Consider the following 22,026-nt stretch of genomic DNA (forward strand, 5'->3'; position numbering starts at 1 on the left):
ATGCTTTACAATAAGTAATAACACAATTATTTGAAACTAAAGTGGTAGTAAACTTGTCCACCCTCAATTGCTGGTATACTAAATACAAGTAGTGCAGCTGTTGTTCTTCACAGATCCCTCAAACATGAATTGAGCAAGTCACTAGTTTGGTCATCCGTTGTCTCCCTTTCAAATGTGGGTTCTCTTGACCTTTGTGCTGACCCCCACCATATATCCATTGGCCCTTCAGCATTGAAGTCTTGGATTGGCCAGACTAATACATTTCTAATGTTAAATAAATGAAAACCATTCACAGACAAAAATTAGATATTAATTATTAATGCTGTAAATTACCTTTAATATGTCTAACTATATTTAAAATGTGTTACCTTTTTATAGAAGTGATTATATTTGTATGCCAATATTTTCCTATGGTAAAGTTTCGTTTTGCACTTTTATTTTGGTAGTAATAAGATCGGGACTCTTATTTTGAAGGGACTTTTACCGGAAGTGAATGCACAACGCAGCAGAATGTTTCGCCTCCCAAGACTTTATCAGTTGAATCACTTTGAACATTCGTTTGAGATGTTGACGGGTTGGCCGAGCTTTTTACCCCACAGTCAAACAACTTAATTTGCTTCGCCATTCATTGTAAAACAAACACACGGCACACAGCGCACGCGAGTAAACGTGCATCTCTTTCTGGCTCCGTAATCACACCAATGCACGTGCAACTTAAGTATCAGGTTCCGACTGGTCACAACAATAATTAAATATCACTCTTAATACAACAAATAATTAACATTTATCTATTTTGGGGTGCACATTTAGCCGTTTGCTGTCCTTATTTCTTTATGTTAAAAACTGGCTGCCACAGATGGCAACCAAAGACCAAGAAGTGGTTGACATTTTTTCTGAATGGTTGCCAATGGCAACCTGGCAACCGTTACTGTCGAGCCCTGCAGCAGTAGTAGTAGTAGTAGCAGTAGTAGTAGTAGTAGTAGTAGTAGTAGTAGTAGTAGTAGTAGTATTAGTTCTAGTAGTGTTAGAAAAAAATCCTTATCCTGAGCAGGCTTCTTGTTTGGATACAGTGATATTCTAGGGCTTTTGTTTTAAAAATACTTCCCTCTTCCAGCGCTTCCTGTAAGGATACAGGAAATCTATAGGGCTTTTATTTTTGAAGGGGTGTGTGGTTGGGGGGATGAGAGGGGGAGAAAATCAAATATCTGCCTGTGTGTGTGTGTGGGTGTCTATCTGTCTGTTAAAACAATTGGAATTACATTTAGAATTTGTTATTTAAAAAATAACCGGTTACGTAGTTACTTAGTTTATAAAGCCTAGGTCCAAAATAAACTGTGTTCATTGTAAAAATGCACATTTCTTCCACATTTATGCATCAGTCTACAAACTCTACATGAAGTGTTTTGCCTCCTGTGCGTAATATGAGTTATTTTGTTATTAAACAGTTATTAGTTGATTGTATGTATTTCATGCAGCACAGCCACATGTGTATCATCCTTTTGGTTGTGTTTATGTGTTGTTGTTGTTGTTGTTGTTGTTGTTGTTGTTGTTGTTGTTGTTGTTGCCGTTAGAAGCAGTGTGACTTCAGTGGATGGAGAATCGATGCTGTAATTACTATTGACGTTTTAATTGTGAGGAAAGTCATTAGCTAATGAGAAGATGGAGAGCAGAGAGGGAGGGGGAGAGGGGGGGTTGAGGAGCTGCTGCGTTTCAACGACTCGGCATGGAGCCAGCGCTGAGTCATGGCAGAAACTCTGCATCAGCATAATGTGTATGTGTGTTCTGTGTTCAATACATTTAGGTGGAGGCTGTGGAAGCTAAATGGTTGCTAAGGAGGGGGAGTGGAACAAGGGAAACAAAGGAATTAAAAAACAGAGAGAGAGAGAGAGAAGGAGGAAGGGGAAGAGAAGGGGGAGGGAGCGGTTACCATGGAAAAAGGGCGAGGAGGAGACACTGCAGTCTCATGAGAGGACGATATTGAGGAGGAGAAACAGAACAACAGATATTTAAACTCCCTTCACAGTGTGTTTATGTAAGTATTCAGATGCTGTACTTGAGTAAAAGTACCAATACATTTTGTCGAAAATACTACATTACAGGTAAAAGTCCTGCATTCAAAGACTTAAATATAAAAAGTAATTATTGTGCAAAAAATGATTTTGATGTGTTTATATCATTATATTGATATATGAGACATTTATAGATAATATTGTTGCATCAAGTAGCATTTCAGATATTTGAATTATTTGACCCTCTTGTGACTTAAAGAGTTTTGTTATAAGTAGCTAAAGCTGTTTAATAATTGTAGTGGAGTCAAATTACATTATTTCTCTTTTAAATGTAGTGGAGTAGGAGTATAAAGTACCTCAAAATAAGTACAGTAAAGTAACCAGATATCTGCAAGTGACTAAAGAAAAGTGAGCGCTAAATGAAGGACCACTTTAGAGAAAACGTGTATTCATCCCTGAAATAGACTAACACTTTTCTAAAACAATGAATTTAGTTTTTATTCTTGAATCTGCAGCTTTTCGCTCACCGTTCCTCCAGCGGTTGAGCTCGGCCTCCAGCCTCTGGATGATGGTTTTCAGGTTCTTGTTCTTCTCCTTCTCCCGCTCGTATTTCTTCTTCCACTCCTCAGCCGTCAGCTCCAGGTTCACAGACACCGTGTTCTTGATGGTCTTGGCTCTAAAACAACATAAAAAGTGTGAGGTCAATCTGATGGAAGGCAACATACATTATCCCAAACAGTTTTTATCCTATTAACTGTATAGCCTGAATCGTTTAGTATAGAGTGGTGCAGTGACGCGTCCTAAAACCCGGAAGTAAGTTAGCATTTTACCGCTTCCGGTTCCTTCGATAAAAAGCAATGGGATTTCTCCATAGGGTTTTGGAAAATAGCTCCAAATAAGGTCTGTTGTTGACACACATTGAAGAGACAGATCACGTTTTGTTCTACGACATTAAATCCATCAGCAGTGACCCCACTGGTGATTTCTGAAGAGTTTACGTGTCTGAAAAACGATGGTTGTTACCAAGTGGCTGAATAGGACTACAGAAGTTGTCGAGGCTGTTTTACGTCATTACACCAAACACGTAAACACTCCTCTAAGTTAGGTTGCCCTGTTCTGCTTGAAAGCAAGTACCTGCACTCTTGCAAACTGTTAAAACAAAAGCTTCAACTCGTACAATTTTAAACATCGATCTTAAATTGGCGTGACGTTGAAGCAGCGACCCTGCTGTAGTTCGTTTATAGCATAACGTTAGCATTTTNGCTCCAAATAAGGTCTGTTGTTGACACACATTGAAGAGACCGATCACGTTTTGTTCTACGACATTAAATCCATCAGCAGTGACCCCACTGGTGATTTCTGAAGAGTTTACGTGTCTGAAAAACGATGGTTGTTACCAAGTGGCTGAATAGGACTACGGTAGTTGTCGAGGCTGTTTTACGTCATTACACCGAACACGTAAACACTCCTGCTAAGTTTGTTTGCCCTGTTCTGCTTGAAAGCAAGTCCCTGCCTCCTGCAAACTGTTCAAACAAACGCTTCAACTCGTACCATTCTGAAACTGTAGTTTTGAATCTGGATCTTAAGTTGGCGTGAAGTTGAAGCAGCGACCCTGCTGTAGTTCCTTTATAGCATAACGTTAGCATTCTGCTTCTGGCGACTAGATTTATGATTCGAAAATTATAAAAGTAGGGTAGACATGTGGATATTATCCTGCTGAACAAAACGTGATCCGTCTCTTAAATGTGTTTCAACCACAGACCTTATTTCCAGCTATTTTCCTAAATCCTATGGAGAAATTACATTGCTTTTTGACGAAGGAACCGGAAGGAGTTTACTTCCGGGTTTTAGGACGCTTCACTGTAAGATAGCAGGGTTTCCCACACAGACTTTACTTGGGCGGGACGCCCAGGTATATTAACGGCCGCCAAAGTACAATTTGCGAGCCATTTAGGTTTAATTGTTTTAATCCGTCCACGAGGACGACGGCATTTTAAGGATGCGCACCAAGCAACATCTCCAGGTGCTCCTTTGAGAACCAGGGCAAAAAAGTTATGAGCACCCCTGCTTATATCCATGAAATATCAGAAAATCAGATATCTTTTATTCGATGTCACCATAATGATGTTCTCATTGAATACAGTCAAAAATCTGCTTTGAAAACGAGAACAAAACAATAGGTTTTCACAGAAGTGGACACACATTAAAATGTCAGAAATGTCCTTAATTCCTCGTCCTCTTTTAATTAATCCACGGGTTGAATTTGTCAGTAGATTACAACCTTTCTTAGCTTTGTGGAAATCTTAATTAGGACTGAAACTGAAAAAAAAGAGCAGATGGTGCGCAGTAAATCGCTGCTTCATCTTTTATTACATCAACTGTTTGAACCACGTGCCTGTGGTACAGAACTCAGGGCACATTTTCCTCTTTGCACACGCTCAGACTGCTCATACAGAATGTAATTCATGAGAAAAATGTGACTTTATCTTGTTTCCAGAAGTTAAAACTACCATGTTTAGTACATTCTAATAACATAAATGAAGTGTGTGAAAAAAAAAGAAAACGTTAGATAAAGATTAGAATTAGTGCAATATTTTAGAATACTCTTGGTTTTAGAAGACAAATGAGCCTCGGCCAATATAAAAAAAGGTGTAGAGAGTTCCATCAGAGGGATACATACACAGAAATAAACTAAAGTGCACAGTGGGAAACTAACAGCCATCTGCTTGTTTGTTTTCAGCACTGACGTCAGACATATACCTCATGAGTCACAGTTTTCTTTTGTGTAATTTGACATTTTTGGTGTAGATATTGTACACTGTACACATGGTTACTTTAAGATCTATTGTTTATATAAATGTGGTTATTTTTATTATATCTTATTATTTCACAATTTTACTTTAAATGTATTTACCTATTTTGATTGGATTTTATTATATTTGTTAGTACGCGTTTTTCCTTTAACTTCTTATATTTATGTATAAATATTTTAAATTATTTAATTCTAAAAGGGGCAACGTTCAAATCAGAGACAAGGAATACTGACTGATTGACTAACTGTTTTAAAAATACATATATTTGATATTATTTCTGTATTTGTATCTAAAGCTGTATTGCATTGTTTGTTTGGGTTGTCATGTACGTGCACAGCTGTTGTTGTAAAAAAAAAGAAGGGCCAAGACCCTATTTTCCCCCAGGCTAAATTCAGATTCTGATCCCCCGAGTATCTTAATGTTCAGTTACTGTTACCTCTGTCCGAACATGAGCGTGGACTTGGTCTCACACTCGTTGTAGACGGAGGGCGAGCAGCAGATGATGATGGTGGTCCGGCAGTTCCCCCCCAGAGAGTCCTGCAGGATGCGGGTCATCTTACTGTCCCTGTACGGCACGTGGGTTTTCTGGGAAATAAACACCACGCTATCAATTCACAAATATGTGGAGAGGACTGTTTCTCTTAATGTAAAAGAAATACTCTGATTATTAAACAAAAAAAGAAAACTCAAAACCCATCTCTTCGCACCTTGTAAACTCATTTCCATCCCCTAGTTTCCGTTTCACTTCAGTCACATGCTTTGATCACATGGCAATACTTATGTTGATGTATAATGTTTTTTTAATTCTTATGCTATGACGTTTGTATTTTGTCTTTGTTGATTGTAGCCTCACATCATGTGTTTCTATAAAAGCCTTACTGTTGCCTCGGCGAGAGCTGAGATCACGTTTCCCAGCGCTGACAGAGACTTGTTGATGTTCTTGGCCTCGTCCAGCACGGCGCCCTCTGCTCCCGTCTTACTGACCTGCAGGGACACAGAGTTAGACATCAGACCATCTACTTTATTTTTCTTTACCCTCCTGATTCCTCTCAGATTTACCTTCTCGCTGCCAGCCAGGTCCACCAGGTACAGCTTCCCCGACAGCTTCTTCTCCGTCTCCATGTTCTCCTGCTTGATGTTGATGAGGAAGATGCTGTGGCTGCGGGAGCTGTGCTCATTCATGTCTAGAAAGATTAAAAAAACGCAGAAATGTAAAGTTGGTTCACAGCTATTTCACATTTCTACACTTATGTACCTAAGTAGCTTTTATTCGTTTTACAGCATAACACCCATGCAGGAAATGTCTATTCATCCACACCCAATACAGACTATTCCATTTATCAGTTGCATTTGTTTTGGTTATTTTGTGTATTTATACATAAATAAAATCCACCAAAAAGACTTTAACTTCGATACTACATGTACATTGTTGAATTGCCATTTTTACTAAACTAACTTTCTATGACTTACTTATTTGAAAGAACATTAAAAATACATACATTTAATTTAAAAACTGTGAGCAAGATGTTATTATCAATAAACTCGTATTAAGCTTACAGTATTTACATAAGTACAATTAACTTGTCATGCTACAGGAAAAATACTTTAATACTAGATGTACATTGTTGTATTGTATACTTCCTATTACTTACCTATTTTCCAGTACGAACATGTATTTATATTAATGAACTCGTATGAGGACACTTACTAGTCACGGCCACGTGGCGGTTGCTTTTGCCCTCGTCGATGACGTCCATCACCTCCTCTGGACTGGACACAAAGCGCTCAGTACAACCCTGACGTAGACAGAACATTAACAAAGTATCAAAACCATATATTTAGTTTATTATAATTAATTGTATACCTTAACCTTAACTTTAGCTTTAACAGCAGCCAGACTACAGTTAAAGTGCTAACATTAGCCACTACTACTTCACAGTCTCAAATGAATGAAATGCATGATTTATAATATGACTGGCTTTTAGGAAATCAAAGATGAAGCTGTCCAGTTCACAAACCTTGACATAGGGCACTTTGTTTTTGTCTTCATGCACAGAGAGGTTCGTCTTGGACACTTCAAACAGAACAAGGAGCACCAAAGTCACATGCGGATTCTTGCAAAGACATACGATCAAATATCATTCAAATTCATCTTAAATCTTAAACAAATGAAATAGAAAGTCTTACTTACCATCCAGCAGGTCTCTGATCTTGTCCATGTAGATTTCAAAATAAGAAACCTGCAGAAAAAGAACTCCAAACTGTAAATGTCTGCTTCATTTGAATAACTTCTATTTTAGTAGCCTTTACTTGAATCCAGTACATTAGGCTGATGTGTGTGACTATCACGGCCCAAAAGCCAAGTATGGAATCATTCTTAAAGCTTTGCATATCTTGATTTTGGTTTTCTGAGTGTCAAACAACTTCTGGATTTCTTTACCTTAATATGAAACTCCAGGTTCTCGTCCATGGAGTAGATGTGCTCAAAAATGTCGTTGGCGATGCGAGGGATGATCCCCATCAGCTGGGGGTCGTGCAGTTTGCCCTGAAAACACAAGTGTATGTTTAATATAAAGGCTCCCAAAACACATCAGATTGACTCTCGACATGTGGTGTCATGTTGCAGCTTTAAAAACGTTTAACATCCGGGTTAAAAGGTGGAATTTAAAGTAAAGTTAAAGACAGTGAAGAAGAGTTTCTCATCACTTCTTACAGATGAGATCAGAGATTTAAAAAAAGGATTTAAGCTGCGTTCCTTGTGGATTAGTCTGCGAGAGGAAGTCATTTGCACTCTGTATTTTTCCACTTATATATTAATGATTATAAAACGGACAAGTCAAATAATCTGATTGGTTCTTAGCCGTGATATAATGAGCGTATATCACGGGTAGAATTGTAGTTAATTTTCAAAAGTCATGTATCCCTCCGCGTCTGAGAAAAGCTACAACCGTTACATTACGCCCGTCACGAAACTAACTAACTAACTAACAAAGCTTAAGATGGAAACATTTAAGGTTAACTTCGACCTCCGGGGTGGCCTTACTATGGAGGAGTGGATTGCCTATCTCCAGAAAGCACCTAAACTACGACATGCAGAGCTACGTGAAGAGCAGGTAGACCAACTGGAAAAGTAGCGCCATTCAAAATCTTTCTGATGCGGGTCTTGAAACAAAGCAGAGAAATTATGACCGTTAGTGGCCACAGGTGCGAAAGCTCTCTCCAGAGCTACTGGAAGCCCAATCTCGGGGACCGGAGAAAGTGGAGCAATATTCTCGCCACGCCAAGAAACAACCTCAACCTATACAAGTGACCACGTAAGCCATCCTACTGATGCTGGACAGTTTTTCAGTGGCTGCACAATAAACAGCAACATACACATTAATGTAAATAAACAGCCAAATAATNATGGAGGAGTGGATTGCCTATCTCCAGAAAGCACCTAAACTACGACATGCAGAGCTACGTGAAGAGCAGGTAGACCAACTGGAAAAGTACCACCATTCAAAAGCTTTCTATTTTATTTTGAACATCATTATTTACTAATAAAAACTATTTAAATTAGAGTGGGTATTTTTCTTTCATATTGCCACACTTGGTAACCGTTTTATAAAAGCAATAGCTCACTTCAGGCCGTGGTATATGGTCATTATATCACAGCTAAGGGGCGTGGTTCGGCCCGACGTGAAGCACAATTTGTGTATGTTGTGAACCACGCCCCTTGACTGTCATATAATGACCATATACCACGGCCTGTCGTGAGCTATTGCTTATTTATAAAACTGACAAGTCAAATCAAGCAATCTGATTGGTTCTTAGCCGTGATATAGTGAGTGTAGATCACGGGTAGAATTGTAGTTACTTTTCACAAGTCATGTATCCCTCCGCGTCTGAGAAAAAGTTACATTACGTCCATTACGAAACTAACTAACTAACTAACTAACTAACCAACGTCGGGCCGAACCACGCCCCTTAACTATATAATGACCATATACCACGGCCTGTCGTGAGCTATTGCTTAAATGTTGTCTCCTTGTTTGTTACGTGCCTGGGGATTAAGGTATGTAAATAAGCATGTTTGCTAACACCAGCATTTTTTATCTTATTTATTTTGTTATCTTATTTATACTGATGTTCATTGAATTGCAGTGTACCTATTAACAGATACATGAATATATACATTCATTCATAAGTAAATAAATAATCAAGCAAACAAACAAATAAATACAAAATAAAAAAATGCCACTCAAATGAAAAACTTAAAAGCTATTTAAATACTTGAGTGAAGTTTGCCTTGCTGGAAGGCTTGAACAAATGCTGCATAACACTCCTATGGCTGCTTACTTTACATACTCATTTCAAACCTAATTTAATGCTCCTGTTCTGCTTTGAGGCTTCGGATTCCTCCATTTCACATCAGGATAAGAGCCTGGATTTAATGTTTGATACAAATCTGTTATACAATGCCTGCTGAGCTCTAATCCCTAGATTGGAGATGAAAACATCAGAAAATAAAGGTCATTGCTTCACTGTAATAAAAGGAATTGCTGCCACACGTTTTCTTTTTGGTTATCTGAAGACTAATGGCAGGTTTCTGTTTGTGTTGTGTGTATCTTGTGTATTGTATTGCCTCACCTCCATGGTGTGTGTCTTCCCGGAGGACGTCTGACCGTAGGCGAAGATGGTCCCGTTGTACCCGCCCAGCACATCTGCAAAAGCACGAAAACACAGGCATGAAAAACAGCTGCAAAAATATGACAATCATGTTTATAAACAAAACTTAAGCTACTACTATTACTGCTGATATTACTGCTATTACTGCTATTACTGCTTACTTTACATATTTATTTCATACCAATATTAGGTCGTCTATGCTTCCATTATTTACGTGTTTATCTTCCTCCTATTAGTAATAAAGTGGCTTTAGATTTGTACCTTTATATCAGCCAATATCACTTTTGCTGTATAAAGTTAAATGTAAATATTTAAGAGAAATACTATAATTATAAAAACAGCTTATTAAGAGTAACAACTAACAAACGGTTTTGATTCAATTAAGATATTTGTAACTATGTTTTTGGTTTGCATGAGTTACTGTTTAGAAGCAGATAAGGTTGATTCTAATTCAAGTTCATTCTTATCCTTAATAGTTAATGATTTCCAAACTGGCTGTGAAGGACTCAAAACTGTTTGGGTTTAAATGTAATTTATATTTATTTTTCAGTCAAACTACACTTTAAGTCTTTGAAAGCAGACATAACACTCAAAATAAATAAATAAAAAGGTGACAATAAGTCATAACAAGCCATATCTCTTTACTGTTATGATAAATATGTTTGTTTTTTTAATGACAGATTAAATCTATGTGCAAAAAAAATGTTAAATCCTACCTTTAACTATCTGCTTGGCACACTGGCCGTACACTTGTTCCTGCGCCGTGTTGGGAGGCAGGACGCGGTCAAACACGTACGGTTTACCCTGTAAATACAAAGAAAACAAGTAAGTGTCCATCACCAAAGAATAGCAATTATAAAGATGCACATATTTAATGTTTGGCATTTGCATTGACTGGATACTGATTTAATATCACAATTCTACTGAATAAAACTGCAAAACAGCAAGGAACTGTATGTGTTACAAATACATACAAAATGGCTGATTTTCACAGACAAGATTAGAAAATAATGATTAAATCCAACTGCAAAATGTTTGTTTCTCTCACTATGGTGTTATAAAACAGCTAGTCCTGAGCTGTCAATGCTTCCAGTCTGACTACCCATCATTCCTCCTGCCCTTGTCCAACAGTCAGAGGGGGTAAAAGCCCTGGTTTAGTGAAATGCAGCTCTCAGCAGCACCCAGTCTGGAGCAAAGGAACTCCTGACTCCAGTGAGCAGCCTCCACCATGTCTCTGCACTTTGATTGATGGAGGTGACATGGTGCAGTTTGTCCTCACAGAAGGAAGGGTTTCTGGGGATAATGCATTAGAATGAATAACGCAGGACGTGCAGGGCTGCTGATTCTCAGAGGGGGGAGGGCGGGCATCTGAATATTTGCTTGGAAGTACGTTTAATAGATAATATTGACAGATTTTAAGAGCTAATCCCAATGTAGGAGTTTTATCTGGATGCCATGATGTCTATTTTCTTGTTTTTTTAGACATACCTATAAGGTTGTGTTCAAAGACAAGTGGGAAAGATACAACATCTAGGTATCCTGCATCCTTTTTTTGATGGAAAATCGAACTAAATCAGGATAAGGGGGCTTATTGAATAATGATGCAACACTACTTTTTTTACAGGCTTAATAATGAGGGAAAAAAAGACAAATTCCTCGATTCAGAGAACAACAACTAACCTTTGACCCCCTCCTCTAAACTATTACTTAAACCAATATTACTTAACAGTATGTCTGTCTTGGTCAATTTCAATGCAAAATATCATATATAAAACATAAAATAATAGTTGTTTTCACATTTTTTTGGGTGCGAGAGTTCTAAATACATCACAGCAGAGATTTGTTCTGATTGGCTTTAAGAAATCCCTTATAAAACACATTAAAAAGTGTTTACCAGACATTGTATCTTTCTGAATATACTCTCTAAATATTTTACTAGATTTTAAACACATCAAATCTCCATTCTGTTTGACCATGTAATCGCTTTCCCTCTAGACAGTTTTATATTATTTAACTAATCTAAAATGTTAATGCCCAAAGCACAGTTGCTAAGACAGATTGTTATTTAATGAATGTTCTGATCAAATATTGAATAATTGATGGTAGAAGCCCAGCATGCTGTAGTGGGAATGTTTAACCAAGTTGTACATGTTTAAAAATGTGCTTTGTTTACAGTACTGACTGTCTGTAGTGTTCTGTATTATTACATCAACCTTTATATAATTAAATAGACACACAAAGACATCTTTAACGGAAGTTAGAATACATGAAAGTAGCGACAAACACATAAACACATCATATCTTTGCTGATACAGAATAGGGAGGATTTTATACTGTCTATGTATATCATTTGGTGCAATATTTAATATAATGCTCAGACTGCCATAACATCTCCTGCAGGATTTATTGCGCACTTGGCACCCCCATCCTGCAGATCTCCAGGTGACTTTCTCCTCTAAATCACTGCAGTGTTGGTAGTTTAGCTCCACACACACACACATACACGAAATCAGCTTCACAGCATTTGTAGACTTGCCGTAATGACCACTGTGTCCTCCTCTTTGAATTTGGGGATGTATTTGTCCCCTCGGTTGATCTCGGACTCGTTGAGGGGCCTGAAGCGGCACATCACCCTCACCCCGCACTCCGCTGCATCCATCATGGCTGCTGGCACTGTTAACACCGCCTCCCTGGCCAATACTGCGGGCACAAACAAATAAACAAACACACACACACACAGAGGATTAGTGGATTTTGCACAGAAAGTGTGGTTGAGGGACCACCAGCAGGCCTTGAATGTACTTCAGAATGCATCAAAACAGAGATTAACATTATTTGCACAATAGGATGACATCTCACCACAGGGTAGTTCAGGATGTTTCCGGTTTATCCAATGCGCAACGCGTCCTTCATCCGAGCCCAATATGTCTCCTCTGCTGCACCATAGTCACCGGATCAACCGCAGCGCTGTATCCCGGAAAAGAGCTCTCGCTTGGGCGTGCAGGCCTCCCTCTGCAGCGGTGACTGTGACAGTGACGCGTAATAGCGGACTGATGTGCGTGTTATCCGGAGAGTCCGGTGTGCGGTCAGAGCTCGGAGATGCGCAGAGACAGCCGCAGCGTCCTGACTTGCGATGAAGCGCGCTCCTGTCACGGTGCCGCGGCGCGCCCCCATGCCCTGCCTGCATCAGCACCACCACCATCACTGAGTTGATCGTGTGAACGCGCACAATGAAAACCTGCAATAATTTCTTGTACATACATATACAGCGGGTTGAAAGATAGTAGCTAGAGAATTCTTAATTTACTTTTGCTACGATATGTTTTTGGACGCTGGTTATTTAGCAGATTCAGATTATTAATACAAAATGCATTTTGATGCATGCTATTGTAATCGATAACACAGCACAGTAGCATGACAGAAGTAGCCCCAGTTTTGCAAGTTTCTACCTTAAAGTGATGCTTAATTACCCTTATTATATATTAATAATGGAATACATATAACTCTGCAATGAAAACATTTACATAATGAGTTCTTGATAAGATAAGATGACTTTTATAGGTGAAATTAAGATATCATTGGCTTCTAGTTTTATAACAACTATTCTTTAGTGACTTGCACAAAACAAGAAACAGGAGGTCCTCCTTTAATATTTAAGGTGAGATGTGAGCCAATTCAGACATGGAAAGTGCTGTAAACTATTGTAAACTGTTAGCTAAATGCAGCTTCGTTGTGTTTAGCATGCTAGCACACATTGTGCTAGTGATTAGCTAACATAACACGGCTATAAAAAGTGTCCCGTCATATTGCATTTTTAGGTTTAAAGTTCATTCCTAATATTAAAAACAGTCTCACCACACTATCCATTTAGCAAGATCTGTTCTAGAGCTTTCGATCACATCACATCATCTGATCTTCACCAACATGCCGAATTAATTGAATTATTTTTTAATTGAATCATTTTTTTTTGAAGGCACTTTTCAAGCCAGCATTAAGGAGAGGTCCTAGCTGAAAGTTCAGGTGCTTTGAAAAACAAGGAACATTTGAACATCTGTATTTTTATCAGATGCAAATTGGGGATACTTCTTGTTTGACAAAAACTAAATTAAAATGTGGATATTCTATCTAGTATACTGTTCAATAAATAATGTCAATTACAGGGTGTTTTTATTTCGAATTTCTAGTCATTTTCTTAGAGTATTCCGAGGTGTTCCTATTTGCCCACAAGAGGGCAGTGTGCAACAAGACTTAAAAAATGGCTCTTAAACTCCAAACTATTTGATTAATCATAATTTTAACTAAGTTAATTCATTTTGGTTTTTTTTATACTTAGAATACAAAAAACCTGTATAATAAATATCAGGAGACAAACAAATAAGCAATACACGGCAAATGATTCAAGTAAGAGTGTCCATGTTTTTAATATCTTAAACATCTGTGCAACATTATTCAAAATGTTACATCACGGCATGACCTGTAATGTTTCACAATATTTACAAAAAAATGCTGCTTACATCAAACCATTAAAAAAAGTCCAAACAATCTCAAAATAATGGACTGACAAACTATCCCTAGCCCACATTAATGCAATAAAAATAAACAAGAGCAATCAAGTGCACATCATACTTCACGTCTATTTTTTGTAAAGTATATATTAGTGAGAAAATATATACTGAATTACAAGTTGAAAAAATAAAATACTGACGATGAAAGAGGAAAATGAGATTCAAAGAGCAATAAACTAAAAATAAAAATCACACTCGCACACCAACACACAATCACAGGCGGGAGGAGAAACAAAATAGACTGCACATACCATCTCAAACACAAAAAATGCTTTGAACTCTTGACCACAAATAACATGAAACTGATCCAACAGATTCATAAACACATGGGTTCCCGGACTGGGCTCCGTCATGTCATTGCACAAAAAAACAGGGAGGGAGGAGAGGCAGAATGAACTTTACCGAAAGAGCTCATGTGTTCTCGACACCAAACGTCACATTTTCAAATCAGCCGGAGGATTCCCTTGCCACAGATTTGAGAAAAAACTCAAACAAAAGTGTGCACACTGAAGAAAAATAAGGAAGGAGATATTAACCGTAGAATATTACGGAGAGGCTGACAATGTCTTTTATCTTGACATTAAGCAAATTCAGTGCTTTTTCACTGCATTCTTCAGTGTTCACAAACATGTTTCGAGGGATCCACCTCATGAGAAAATACAGTACAACTTCAGTTCCTGAACACAAATTAAAATGCCTATATTGTTGACTTTGCTGTAATACATAGTTTGACTTCGAGGCTAGTTTAGAACATAGAGTATGATATTAAACTTAAGTACATAAGTGGGATTGGTCGGGGCTATACAACTTGTGGATGTGTTTTAATAGTGTTTTTGATGTTATACTGGGCTGAGAAAGAAAATACATTCTTCACAAAGAAGTGTTCTATTTGGTTTTAGGGTTACCCTCAGAAACATTGCAATAAGTTCAAGTAATTCAATCAAATTCAAATGGGAGTAACAGTTGTGAAAGTACATGTAAAAGGTAAAGCTACAAATAAATGACTACTTGTTTGCTCTTAGGTTAGGACATCTGAAAGAAGTTGCTGTGTAATTCAGAGTTAAAGAAAAGGTTTCAAACAATCATAGACGCAGAGTTTTTGAGCTGTTGCCATCCATTCGTATATTGCACTTGATCATTCTGGAGAGATTTCACGTTGTAGTTGCTCGGTTTTGATCTGGAGGAGTGGCTGTGCATCACTTTCGATATTAAGACTGATTTTGCTTCGCAGCGTCAACACAAACACTGCCTTTTTAGATGTGCATATTATAAATAGTATGGTCTTGGAGGCAGACGTTGTTACGGTTTCCCTCCTTTAACTTATAACACAATTTGTAACAAAAACAAGTAGATCAGAACGCCTCGCTGTTATCTGTCATCCCTATTCTTAAATAAAAAGGAACTTTGTAACGGACACATGATCTATTCACTGTTAAGAAAACATACATATACACATATAAGGCTTGAGTTCTCAACTCTTGGTAGTATTATTGCCATCTAGCATATTTGTAAAGCTTAAAATAAATATGGAGTACTGTACATAAATAATTTACATCATAAGTAAGCAAAAAAAATTACACAAGGCCCCTAAATGCGAGAAATGCTTTCACTGCTCTGGAGTTAGTGTTCCTGGTGATTTTACTTAAGCTATCCATGTGGCCCAAAGGACGACACTCGTGAAAAAAATAATCACTGTACAAATATGAGAACATAATCACAACCACCAAATGTCATAATTCATCAATGCAGGCGAGATTCTAGGTTGGAGTTGAAGGAGAAATCCACCCAAAGACACTTGTAGTCCTGATTTCATGTTGCATTCACTTGTATTGTCTTAATACAGTTCAAATACTGTCAAGGTCATTATTAAGTGGGGTTTCAACTATTGTGTTCATTATTGTTATTTATTTATTGTTAAATCTATCAAATGCAAAGAAACTGAGAAAAGAATATCCTGGTAATTTCTCTGTCTTTTTTTTCCACCCATACATGGAATATATTTAATTAAAAATGATATGACAGAATTATGGGAAATCTTGACATTTGAGAAGCCTTAACATTCATTTTAGGATCATTCTTTCCCTTTTTTTCTTTAAATAAAAAAGACAGATAATTGTTAAAATAGTTGCCATTCAACCACCTGGCATTTTGAAAAATAATCAATGTTGGTTCACCCAAAATGTTTTTTTTTTTTTTTTTTAAATGCAAGGGCGCCATAATCATGACACCTATTGAACAAGTGGCTGAGGGGGGATTTTCGCTTCAGACTTTCTTTTGTCTGTCAGTTTCGATGATTGGTAAACCAAATAAACACAGTCTAACCAGAAGTCTCTACATTTCAAGATTTTCCTGGTGGAGCAGATGGAGATTTACCAATATTTGTCCGGCTGCTCGTCATTTCCCATCATGCTTTAGGGGAACATTGAACACTTTCTGCTGGTAAAGTTCATTCTGTTTTGTGTCTTTTTTCTCCAATGCAAATGAACACTGAACTCATAATGGAGAACTCGTATACTCATGCCTGTTCCACTGCTGTTCCCTTACAAAAAAAACAAAAAAACAGCACGTCTTACAGTTCATCATATAAAAGCTTTAGACTGTTTTCTTATTTATCCTATGCACGCGGCCGTACGCAGCCGCATTTCTGAATAGAAACCAAGACATTGGTACACTTCTGCTTTCTTTTTGTACAATAAAAGATAAAATGTGCATTAGGTATGCTTGTACATGACATTGTACAATATTTACATACAATTCTTAATAGCATGACATTTCAGGATTATCTATATACATATTGAAAATGTATCAGAAATATTTGGACTGTCTATTTTTCTTAAATATGTAAGGTAATGCTTGTAGCTTTTTGTTTGTTTTACTATCTTATACTAGAAAAAAATAGTTAATTCAGTGAGCTGTAGACAAATTGCAACCAATGTTTTTCTCATTTTTCTTCTTTTTCTCTACAGTTCAAACTGTATTGGTGATTGGAGTTCCAGCACCTTCAGTCATTGAGTCAAGTCGATATCATGGATGTACCACTGACAGTCCATGTAGCACCTGTTAGAGCTCAGATCGCTTCAAGGCTGAACGGACGACGTCTCCGAAGGCCTGAGGACGTTGTTGGGCCGACACATTCAATGTTATCTGGATATCTTCCTCCTCTTAGGCTTGGGGAGTTTCACCTGACGATCCCTCGATGGGATCTGGAAGCAGGTGGAAACAAACATTATAGGGACAGAACAAGGAAACAAACATTATAGGGACAGAACAAGGAAACAAGCATTATAGGGACAGAACAAGGAAACAAACATTTTAGGGACAAAACAAGGAAACAAGCATTATAGGGACAGAACAAGGAAACAAACATTATAGGGACAGAACAAGGAAACAAGCATTATAGGGACAGAACAAGGAAACAAGCATTATAGGGACAGAACAAGGAAACAAACATTATAGGGACAGAACAAGGAAACAAGCATTATAGGGACAGGAAACGGAGAAGCAAGAGGATACAGATTATTACATTTTCTCAAACTCACCGTGCCCGACATCTTATCCAGCTCACTCATGGCCTCGTGGATAGCAGCTTCCAAATGATTATTCAGTTTCCCCGGTCTGTGGAACATTAACATTTTACATTAATCACATTAAACTAAAGCAGGCAGACAGAGAGGTTGTTGCTCTTGGTGGGACATTTAGTTGCTGCATGGACAACAACATTTGGTTTTCAGGGCACAACGCATAACAAACAAATGAATAATCTGATCTATTGCTTAACTGCAGCCATTATTCAATAATAGCTTAATGGCTGTAACTTGTCTGTAAAAAAGCATGAAGCTTATCTTTATGCATCTTCTTCAAGTAACATGTTTTAACAGTTAACATCTAAACATGTGATCAAATGTATTCTGGTAAACTAGTTCAAACTGATAAATACCCCCAGAGCCTCTAGCTATTTCAGCATCAAAATAATAAGTAGAAGTTAGACCCCCTGTCTCAGCACTGATTCTCTCTGGTGTTTAAAATGGTTATAACCTAAAGCTACCATATGGGGGAGCCGTTCACTCACTTCAGGCCTCTTTTGGTGGCTCGGTCGAGGGCCTCCAAGTCGTGGTGAGTTAGTGTTTTTAGTTTCTCTGGCTCTACCTGCATGGAGAAATTACAAAACCTTTAAACATGGACATATTGGAACAGAAGGCTGCCTAAATTGTTCAGCCTGAGATCCGCCTTCACTGCACATTAACTCTGAAAATGAAAGCTGGCTGGTACAATAATGCGGTTACAGAGGGTCTCTCACCTTGGCCTGCTCCCGGAGCTGCATGGCAGCGCTGTGCACTTGTTCGTCCCCGGCCAGCTTGGCAGGCCAGGGTGGGAAGCCCTTCAGCTGGCCCCACACCAGCTCCCCCATGTTGAAGGTCCTGGAGCGGTAGTGCAGCAGCTCTGAGGAGGGGGAGTCCGGCTGCCGCAGGTCCTCCTCGCTGCTCAGGCTCTTTGTGTCCGAGGGGCTGGGCGCCATGCCGTTGAAGTGGCCGTTGTAGTGGCTGTAGTCTTTGGCTGTGGCCAGGGGCCCCTCCAGACTGGTGGACGAGCTGGGAGACTGGTCGTCCCCCGTCAGCTCCTGCCTCGGGGGGCCTAGGACGTCACCGTAAACCCGGCTGCTGAAGTGGGGGGTGGCTCCGTTGATGAGCACGCAGCGCTCCACCGTCTGCTCCAGGCGCTCCTTGTAATTGGCGAGTGTCCGGTTGCAGTTGTTGAAGCGGTAGCCGTCGTCCAGAAAGCCGTGGTCGTTGGACCCCTCATTGGGGCAGGGGGGAGCGGGGGCCAGGCTGACGGGGCGCTCCATACAGGGACTACTCCTCACTTGGGTGGAGCATTCCAGAAACTCCTCCCCTCCCCAGGCGTTGTTGCTATGAACGTCAAAGCCTCCCCCGTGCTCCCCGTCCCACTGCCCCCTGGGGGTCCCACGGCCAGGAGAACGGAAGTAGTCACTTGGCTCCGGACCCTCTGGGGTGCTCTTCCCTGGATCCTTCTGACCACGACCGTGCCTCACCTGCCTGGGCCTGGCCTGCTGCGGGACCCCCTCCACGTCCTTGTGCCGGTGCAGGACGCTGCTCACTGCTTGGGGGAGGTTGACCGGCTCCCCTATGGAGGTGGTGAAGGCACTCATGGCGCTGAGGGCGGGCACCGGGCTGGCCTGCGTGGTGCCGCTCACTGTGGTTGTTATGGTGACGTGCATGCCCTTGCTGGCGGCGTCAACCACAGCTCTGTAGATGGCGTCCACCGACTCGGGGCCGCCTCCAGGGCCCCTGTCGCCCCCAGCTGGACCTGAAGGAAGCCCATCGCCCTGCGGCTGCTGCCCCTCCCTGAACTGAGGGTGCGACAACATCCCCTGCTGGGCACAAGGGCGGGGTTAATTTCATCAATAAATGTATGACTAAAAAAACGACAAGACGACAAGGAGACAAAACATTTGACATTATAGATGACTCTTATAAGACTACTTAAATAACAGTTACTATAGCAACAACATGGCTTGGGAGACAGAAACCAGACGCTGATAAATATAAAAACTATAATGTCAACAGTTGTCATTGACCCAGGTACTAAGACTAAATACAAAAAGATGATAACAAGCTAACAAGGTCACAGATTGAGGTTGTTTTGTATAACTATGTTAAATGTCACAGAGATCCAAATGTATGTCATCCTCCCACCTGGCAGTTCTGATAGAGGCAGGCCATGGAGCTGGCGTTGGCGTTGTTCGCGTCTGTGTAGGGGGGGTTGTCAGAGAAGTGCTGCTGCCCCTGGTAGGCCGGATGGGGGGGGGGGCCCTGCTGCATGCCCTGGTGGACCTGCTGCTGGTACATCTGCCCTCCGCCTGGGTTCACGTGTTGCTGCAGACTGCTCATGCCACAGCCAAGGGACGAGGGGTTTCCTGCAACACCGTGGACACAATATCAGTCAAAGGCGTCTTAAAATCATCCTGTCTCAAGATCTACTTAGCATACTAAATATATGGACATAACTGGTCATTTTTGCTGTCCTCGCTATTGCCAGATGCATTGCTCAATTAAGAATGTGAACTACGTGTGTGTGTGGTTTTATTCTTTTCATGTTTATACATGTTTGGAAATTACATTTTTTTTTGCCAATTCAATTCCAATGTCTAAAGCAGGGGTCTCCAACCTTTTTTAGGATGAGAGCTACTTTCAAAAAATAAAACAAGTCGTGAGCTACTTTTACTCCTCTTTCATCCTAAAAAAGGTTGGAGACCCCTGCTTTAGACATTGGAATTGAATTNTTATGCTGTTAAGTTCAGTCATCGTTCTTATGTTGAACATGAATACATTCACTTTGTAAGTAATTATGGGACGTATTTCTTCTTTCATACTTTCTTGCCGTGAAATAGGTCTTAAATTCTATTCAAAGTGGTAAAAAGTCTTACATGAGTTGGTGAAACCTGCAGGAACCCTGTAAAACCCATCAGTGTTTTGGAGAATCTCTGAAGGGGCAAAGTGAATTGCCTCAGCTCATCTTATCAAAAGGGTCTCTCCTAGGTTGAGGGTCCATGGTGGCAAAGGCACATAAGCCCTCACAGGCTCTTGAGACAAAATAATATTCTCTCACCAAATGTTATGCCTCTGAGAAGCTCTGTTGATTTTCTCATACTTGAAGCTAATTTTGACGACATGTTGGGGGTCTTAAGAGCAATGGAAGCTCTTTTATCACTAGCCTCTAACCATCTGTTTCTGGACAGCTAGCAAGCTTTGAAGCCCCCCCTATCCACTCCTGCCATCAACAAATACTCCAAAGTTCATTGTAACCCCCCCCCACTAGACCTCCTGCCACCCAGCTGACCACACCCCCCCATCCCCCAGCAGAATAAAATCACCTCGTCGTAACCCCCCTCGTCCACCCACCCGACTCCCCCAACAAGCTTCCCGGCAGTGGACAGCACCACCAATCATCACTCGGTTCCTATGGCAACCTCCCCCGGCAACAGCCGTCACTATATCATAGCAGTAGCGGAGGATGTGGGGAGTAAAGCGGGGGAGGGGGTCTCAGTGTTAGAGAGGAGAGAGAGAGAGAGGGGAAGAAAGAAAGGAGGAGAACACACACAGCTGCCCTTCAGCTACGTAGCATCGCACCAGCTGCTCCATTCGCCCCACACACACACACACACACACACACACACACACACACACACACACACACACACACACACACACACACACACACACACACACACACACCAAACACAGCGTTAGGCCTCGAAGATTTTGTACGTGGCTTTGTCTGCATAACATTGCTGGTGGGCTTTTTCTTCATTCATTGATACATCTGTGGCCTTGATGTGTTTTTGTTTTGTGTGTTCTGTCCTTCTAACTAATCGGTCTGCTCCGCATCTGGCAGCACGTCCATCTGTTAGTTTGGGTGCAACAGATTGCTAATGTGCAACTTTTTGCTTTTAATGTAACTGTCTCACTTGGGAATCACTAGCCAGCCTTCCAGTGTATTGCATTTATTCGAGCCGCCCACACAAGAGATCTGCTTCCACACAACAAGATGTTATTTTTTCTATTTGTGTAAAGTATGGTGCTCGCAAAAGCCTGAATGGAAGTCGAAGAGATAAAGCAGAACATATTTTCCAAAGGCTGCTTGAATTGTGCAATGTGTTAAATAATTGTCCCGTGAGAAACACTGGATGTACAATCTTTCTATAATATCATACATGTAATGTCCCAGAAAGAAATGCAGTGAATAATGTTAGTATCATTTTACTCTAATCATTTTAATATAAACAATGCAAGGGACCCCGTTGTAAGAGACATTAAGATGTAATACTTTAGACATTGGAATTGAATTGGCAAAAAAAAATGTAATCTCCAAACATGTATAAACATGAAAAGAATAAAACCACACACACATGTAGTTCACATTCTTAATTGAACAATGCATCTGGCAATA

The 22,026-nt window shown here is 39.9% G+C and overlaps 2 protein-coding genes across 2 annotated transcripts in view; both read right to left on the bottom strand.

Annotated features, from left to right (window-relative positions):
• Positions 1–2,474: 2,474 nt before the first annotated feature.
• Positions 2,475–12,633, bottom strand: LOC104960245 (kinesin heavy chain isoform 5C). The gene is made up of 12 exons (XM_010788225.1): positions 12,353–12,633; positions 12,030–12,193; positions 10,210–10,297; positions 9,455–9,528; positions 7,263–7,367; positions 7,014–7,062; positions 6,841–6,896; positions 6,531–6,618; positions 5,882–6,006; positions 5,702–5,806; positions 5,259–5,407; positions 2,475–2,685 (listed from the first exon to the last, which is right to left on the bottom strand). Exons 2-12 carry the CDS (start codon positions 12,153–12,155, stop codon positions 2,475–2,477), a joined length of 1,176 nt encoding a protein of 391 aa, XP_010786527.1. The 5' UTR covers positions 12,156–12,193; positions 12,353–12,633.
• A 1,262-nt stretch (positions 12,634–13,895) lies between these two features.
• The window catches only part of mbd5 (methyl-CpG binding domain protein 5), a 35,357-nt gene continuing 27,226 nt past the window's right edge, over positions 13,896–22,026 (bottom strand). Inside the window, exons 6-10 of the mRNA XM_010788214.1 lie at positions 19,773–19,993; positions 18,356–19,447; positions 18,128–18,204; positions 17,598–17,673; positions 13,896–17,261 (exon numbers count right to left, since the gene is read on the bottom strand). Coding sequence (XP_010786516.1) covers positions 17,199–17,261; positions 17,598–17,673; positions 18,128–18,204; positions 18,356–19,447; positions 19,773–19,993 — 1,529 coding nt within the window. The 3' untranslated portion in view covers positions 13,896–17,198. The remainder of the gene's footprint in view (positions 17,262–17,597; positions 17,674–18,127; positions 18,205–18,355; positions 19,448–19,772; positions 19,994–22,026) is intronic.

This window comes from Notothenia coriiceps, unplaced genomic scaffold (genome assembly GCF_000735185.1).
Source record: "Notothenia coriiceps isolate Sejong01 unplaced genomic scaffold, NC01 NC01_scaffold00031749, whole genome shotgun sequence".
NCBI classification, from domain to species: domain Eukaryota; kingdom Metazoa; phylum Chordata; class Actinopteri; order Perciformes; family Nototheniidae; genus Notothenia; species Notothenia coriiceps.

Bases quoted from the DNA above. Each gene is read 5' to 3' on its own strand.
- LOC104960245 (XM_010788225.1), bottom strand. From the start codon at position 12,155: ATGATGGATGCAGCGGAGTGCGGGGTGAGGGTGATGTGCCGCTTCAGG. The intron at 7,063-7,262 runs GTAAAGAAATCC...CTTTTTCTGCAG, and splicing joins ACCTGGAGTTTCATATTAAG to GTTTCTTATTTTGAAATCTA. The intron at 6,619-6,840 runs GTTTGTGAACTG...TGTCTACGTCAG, and splicing joins ACAAAGTGCCCTATGTCAAG to GGTTGTACTGAGCGCTTTGT.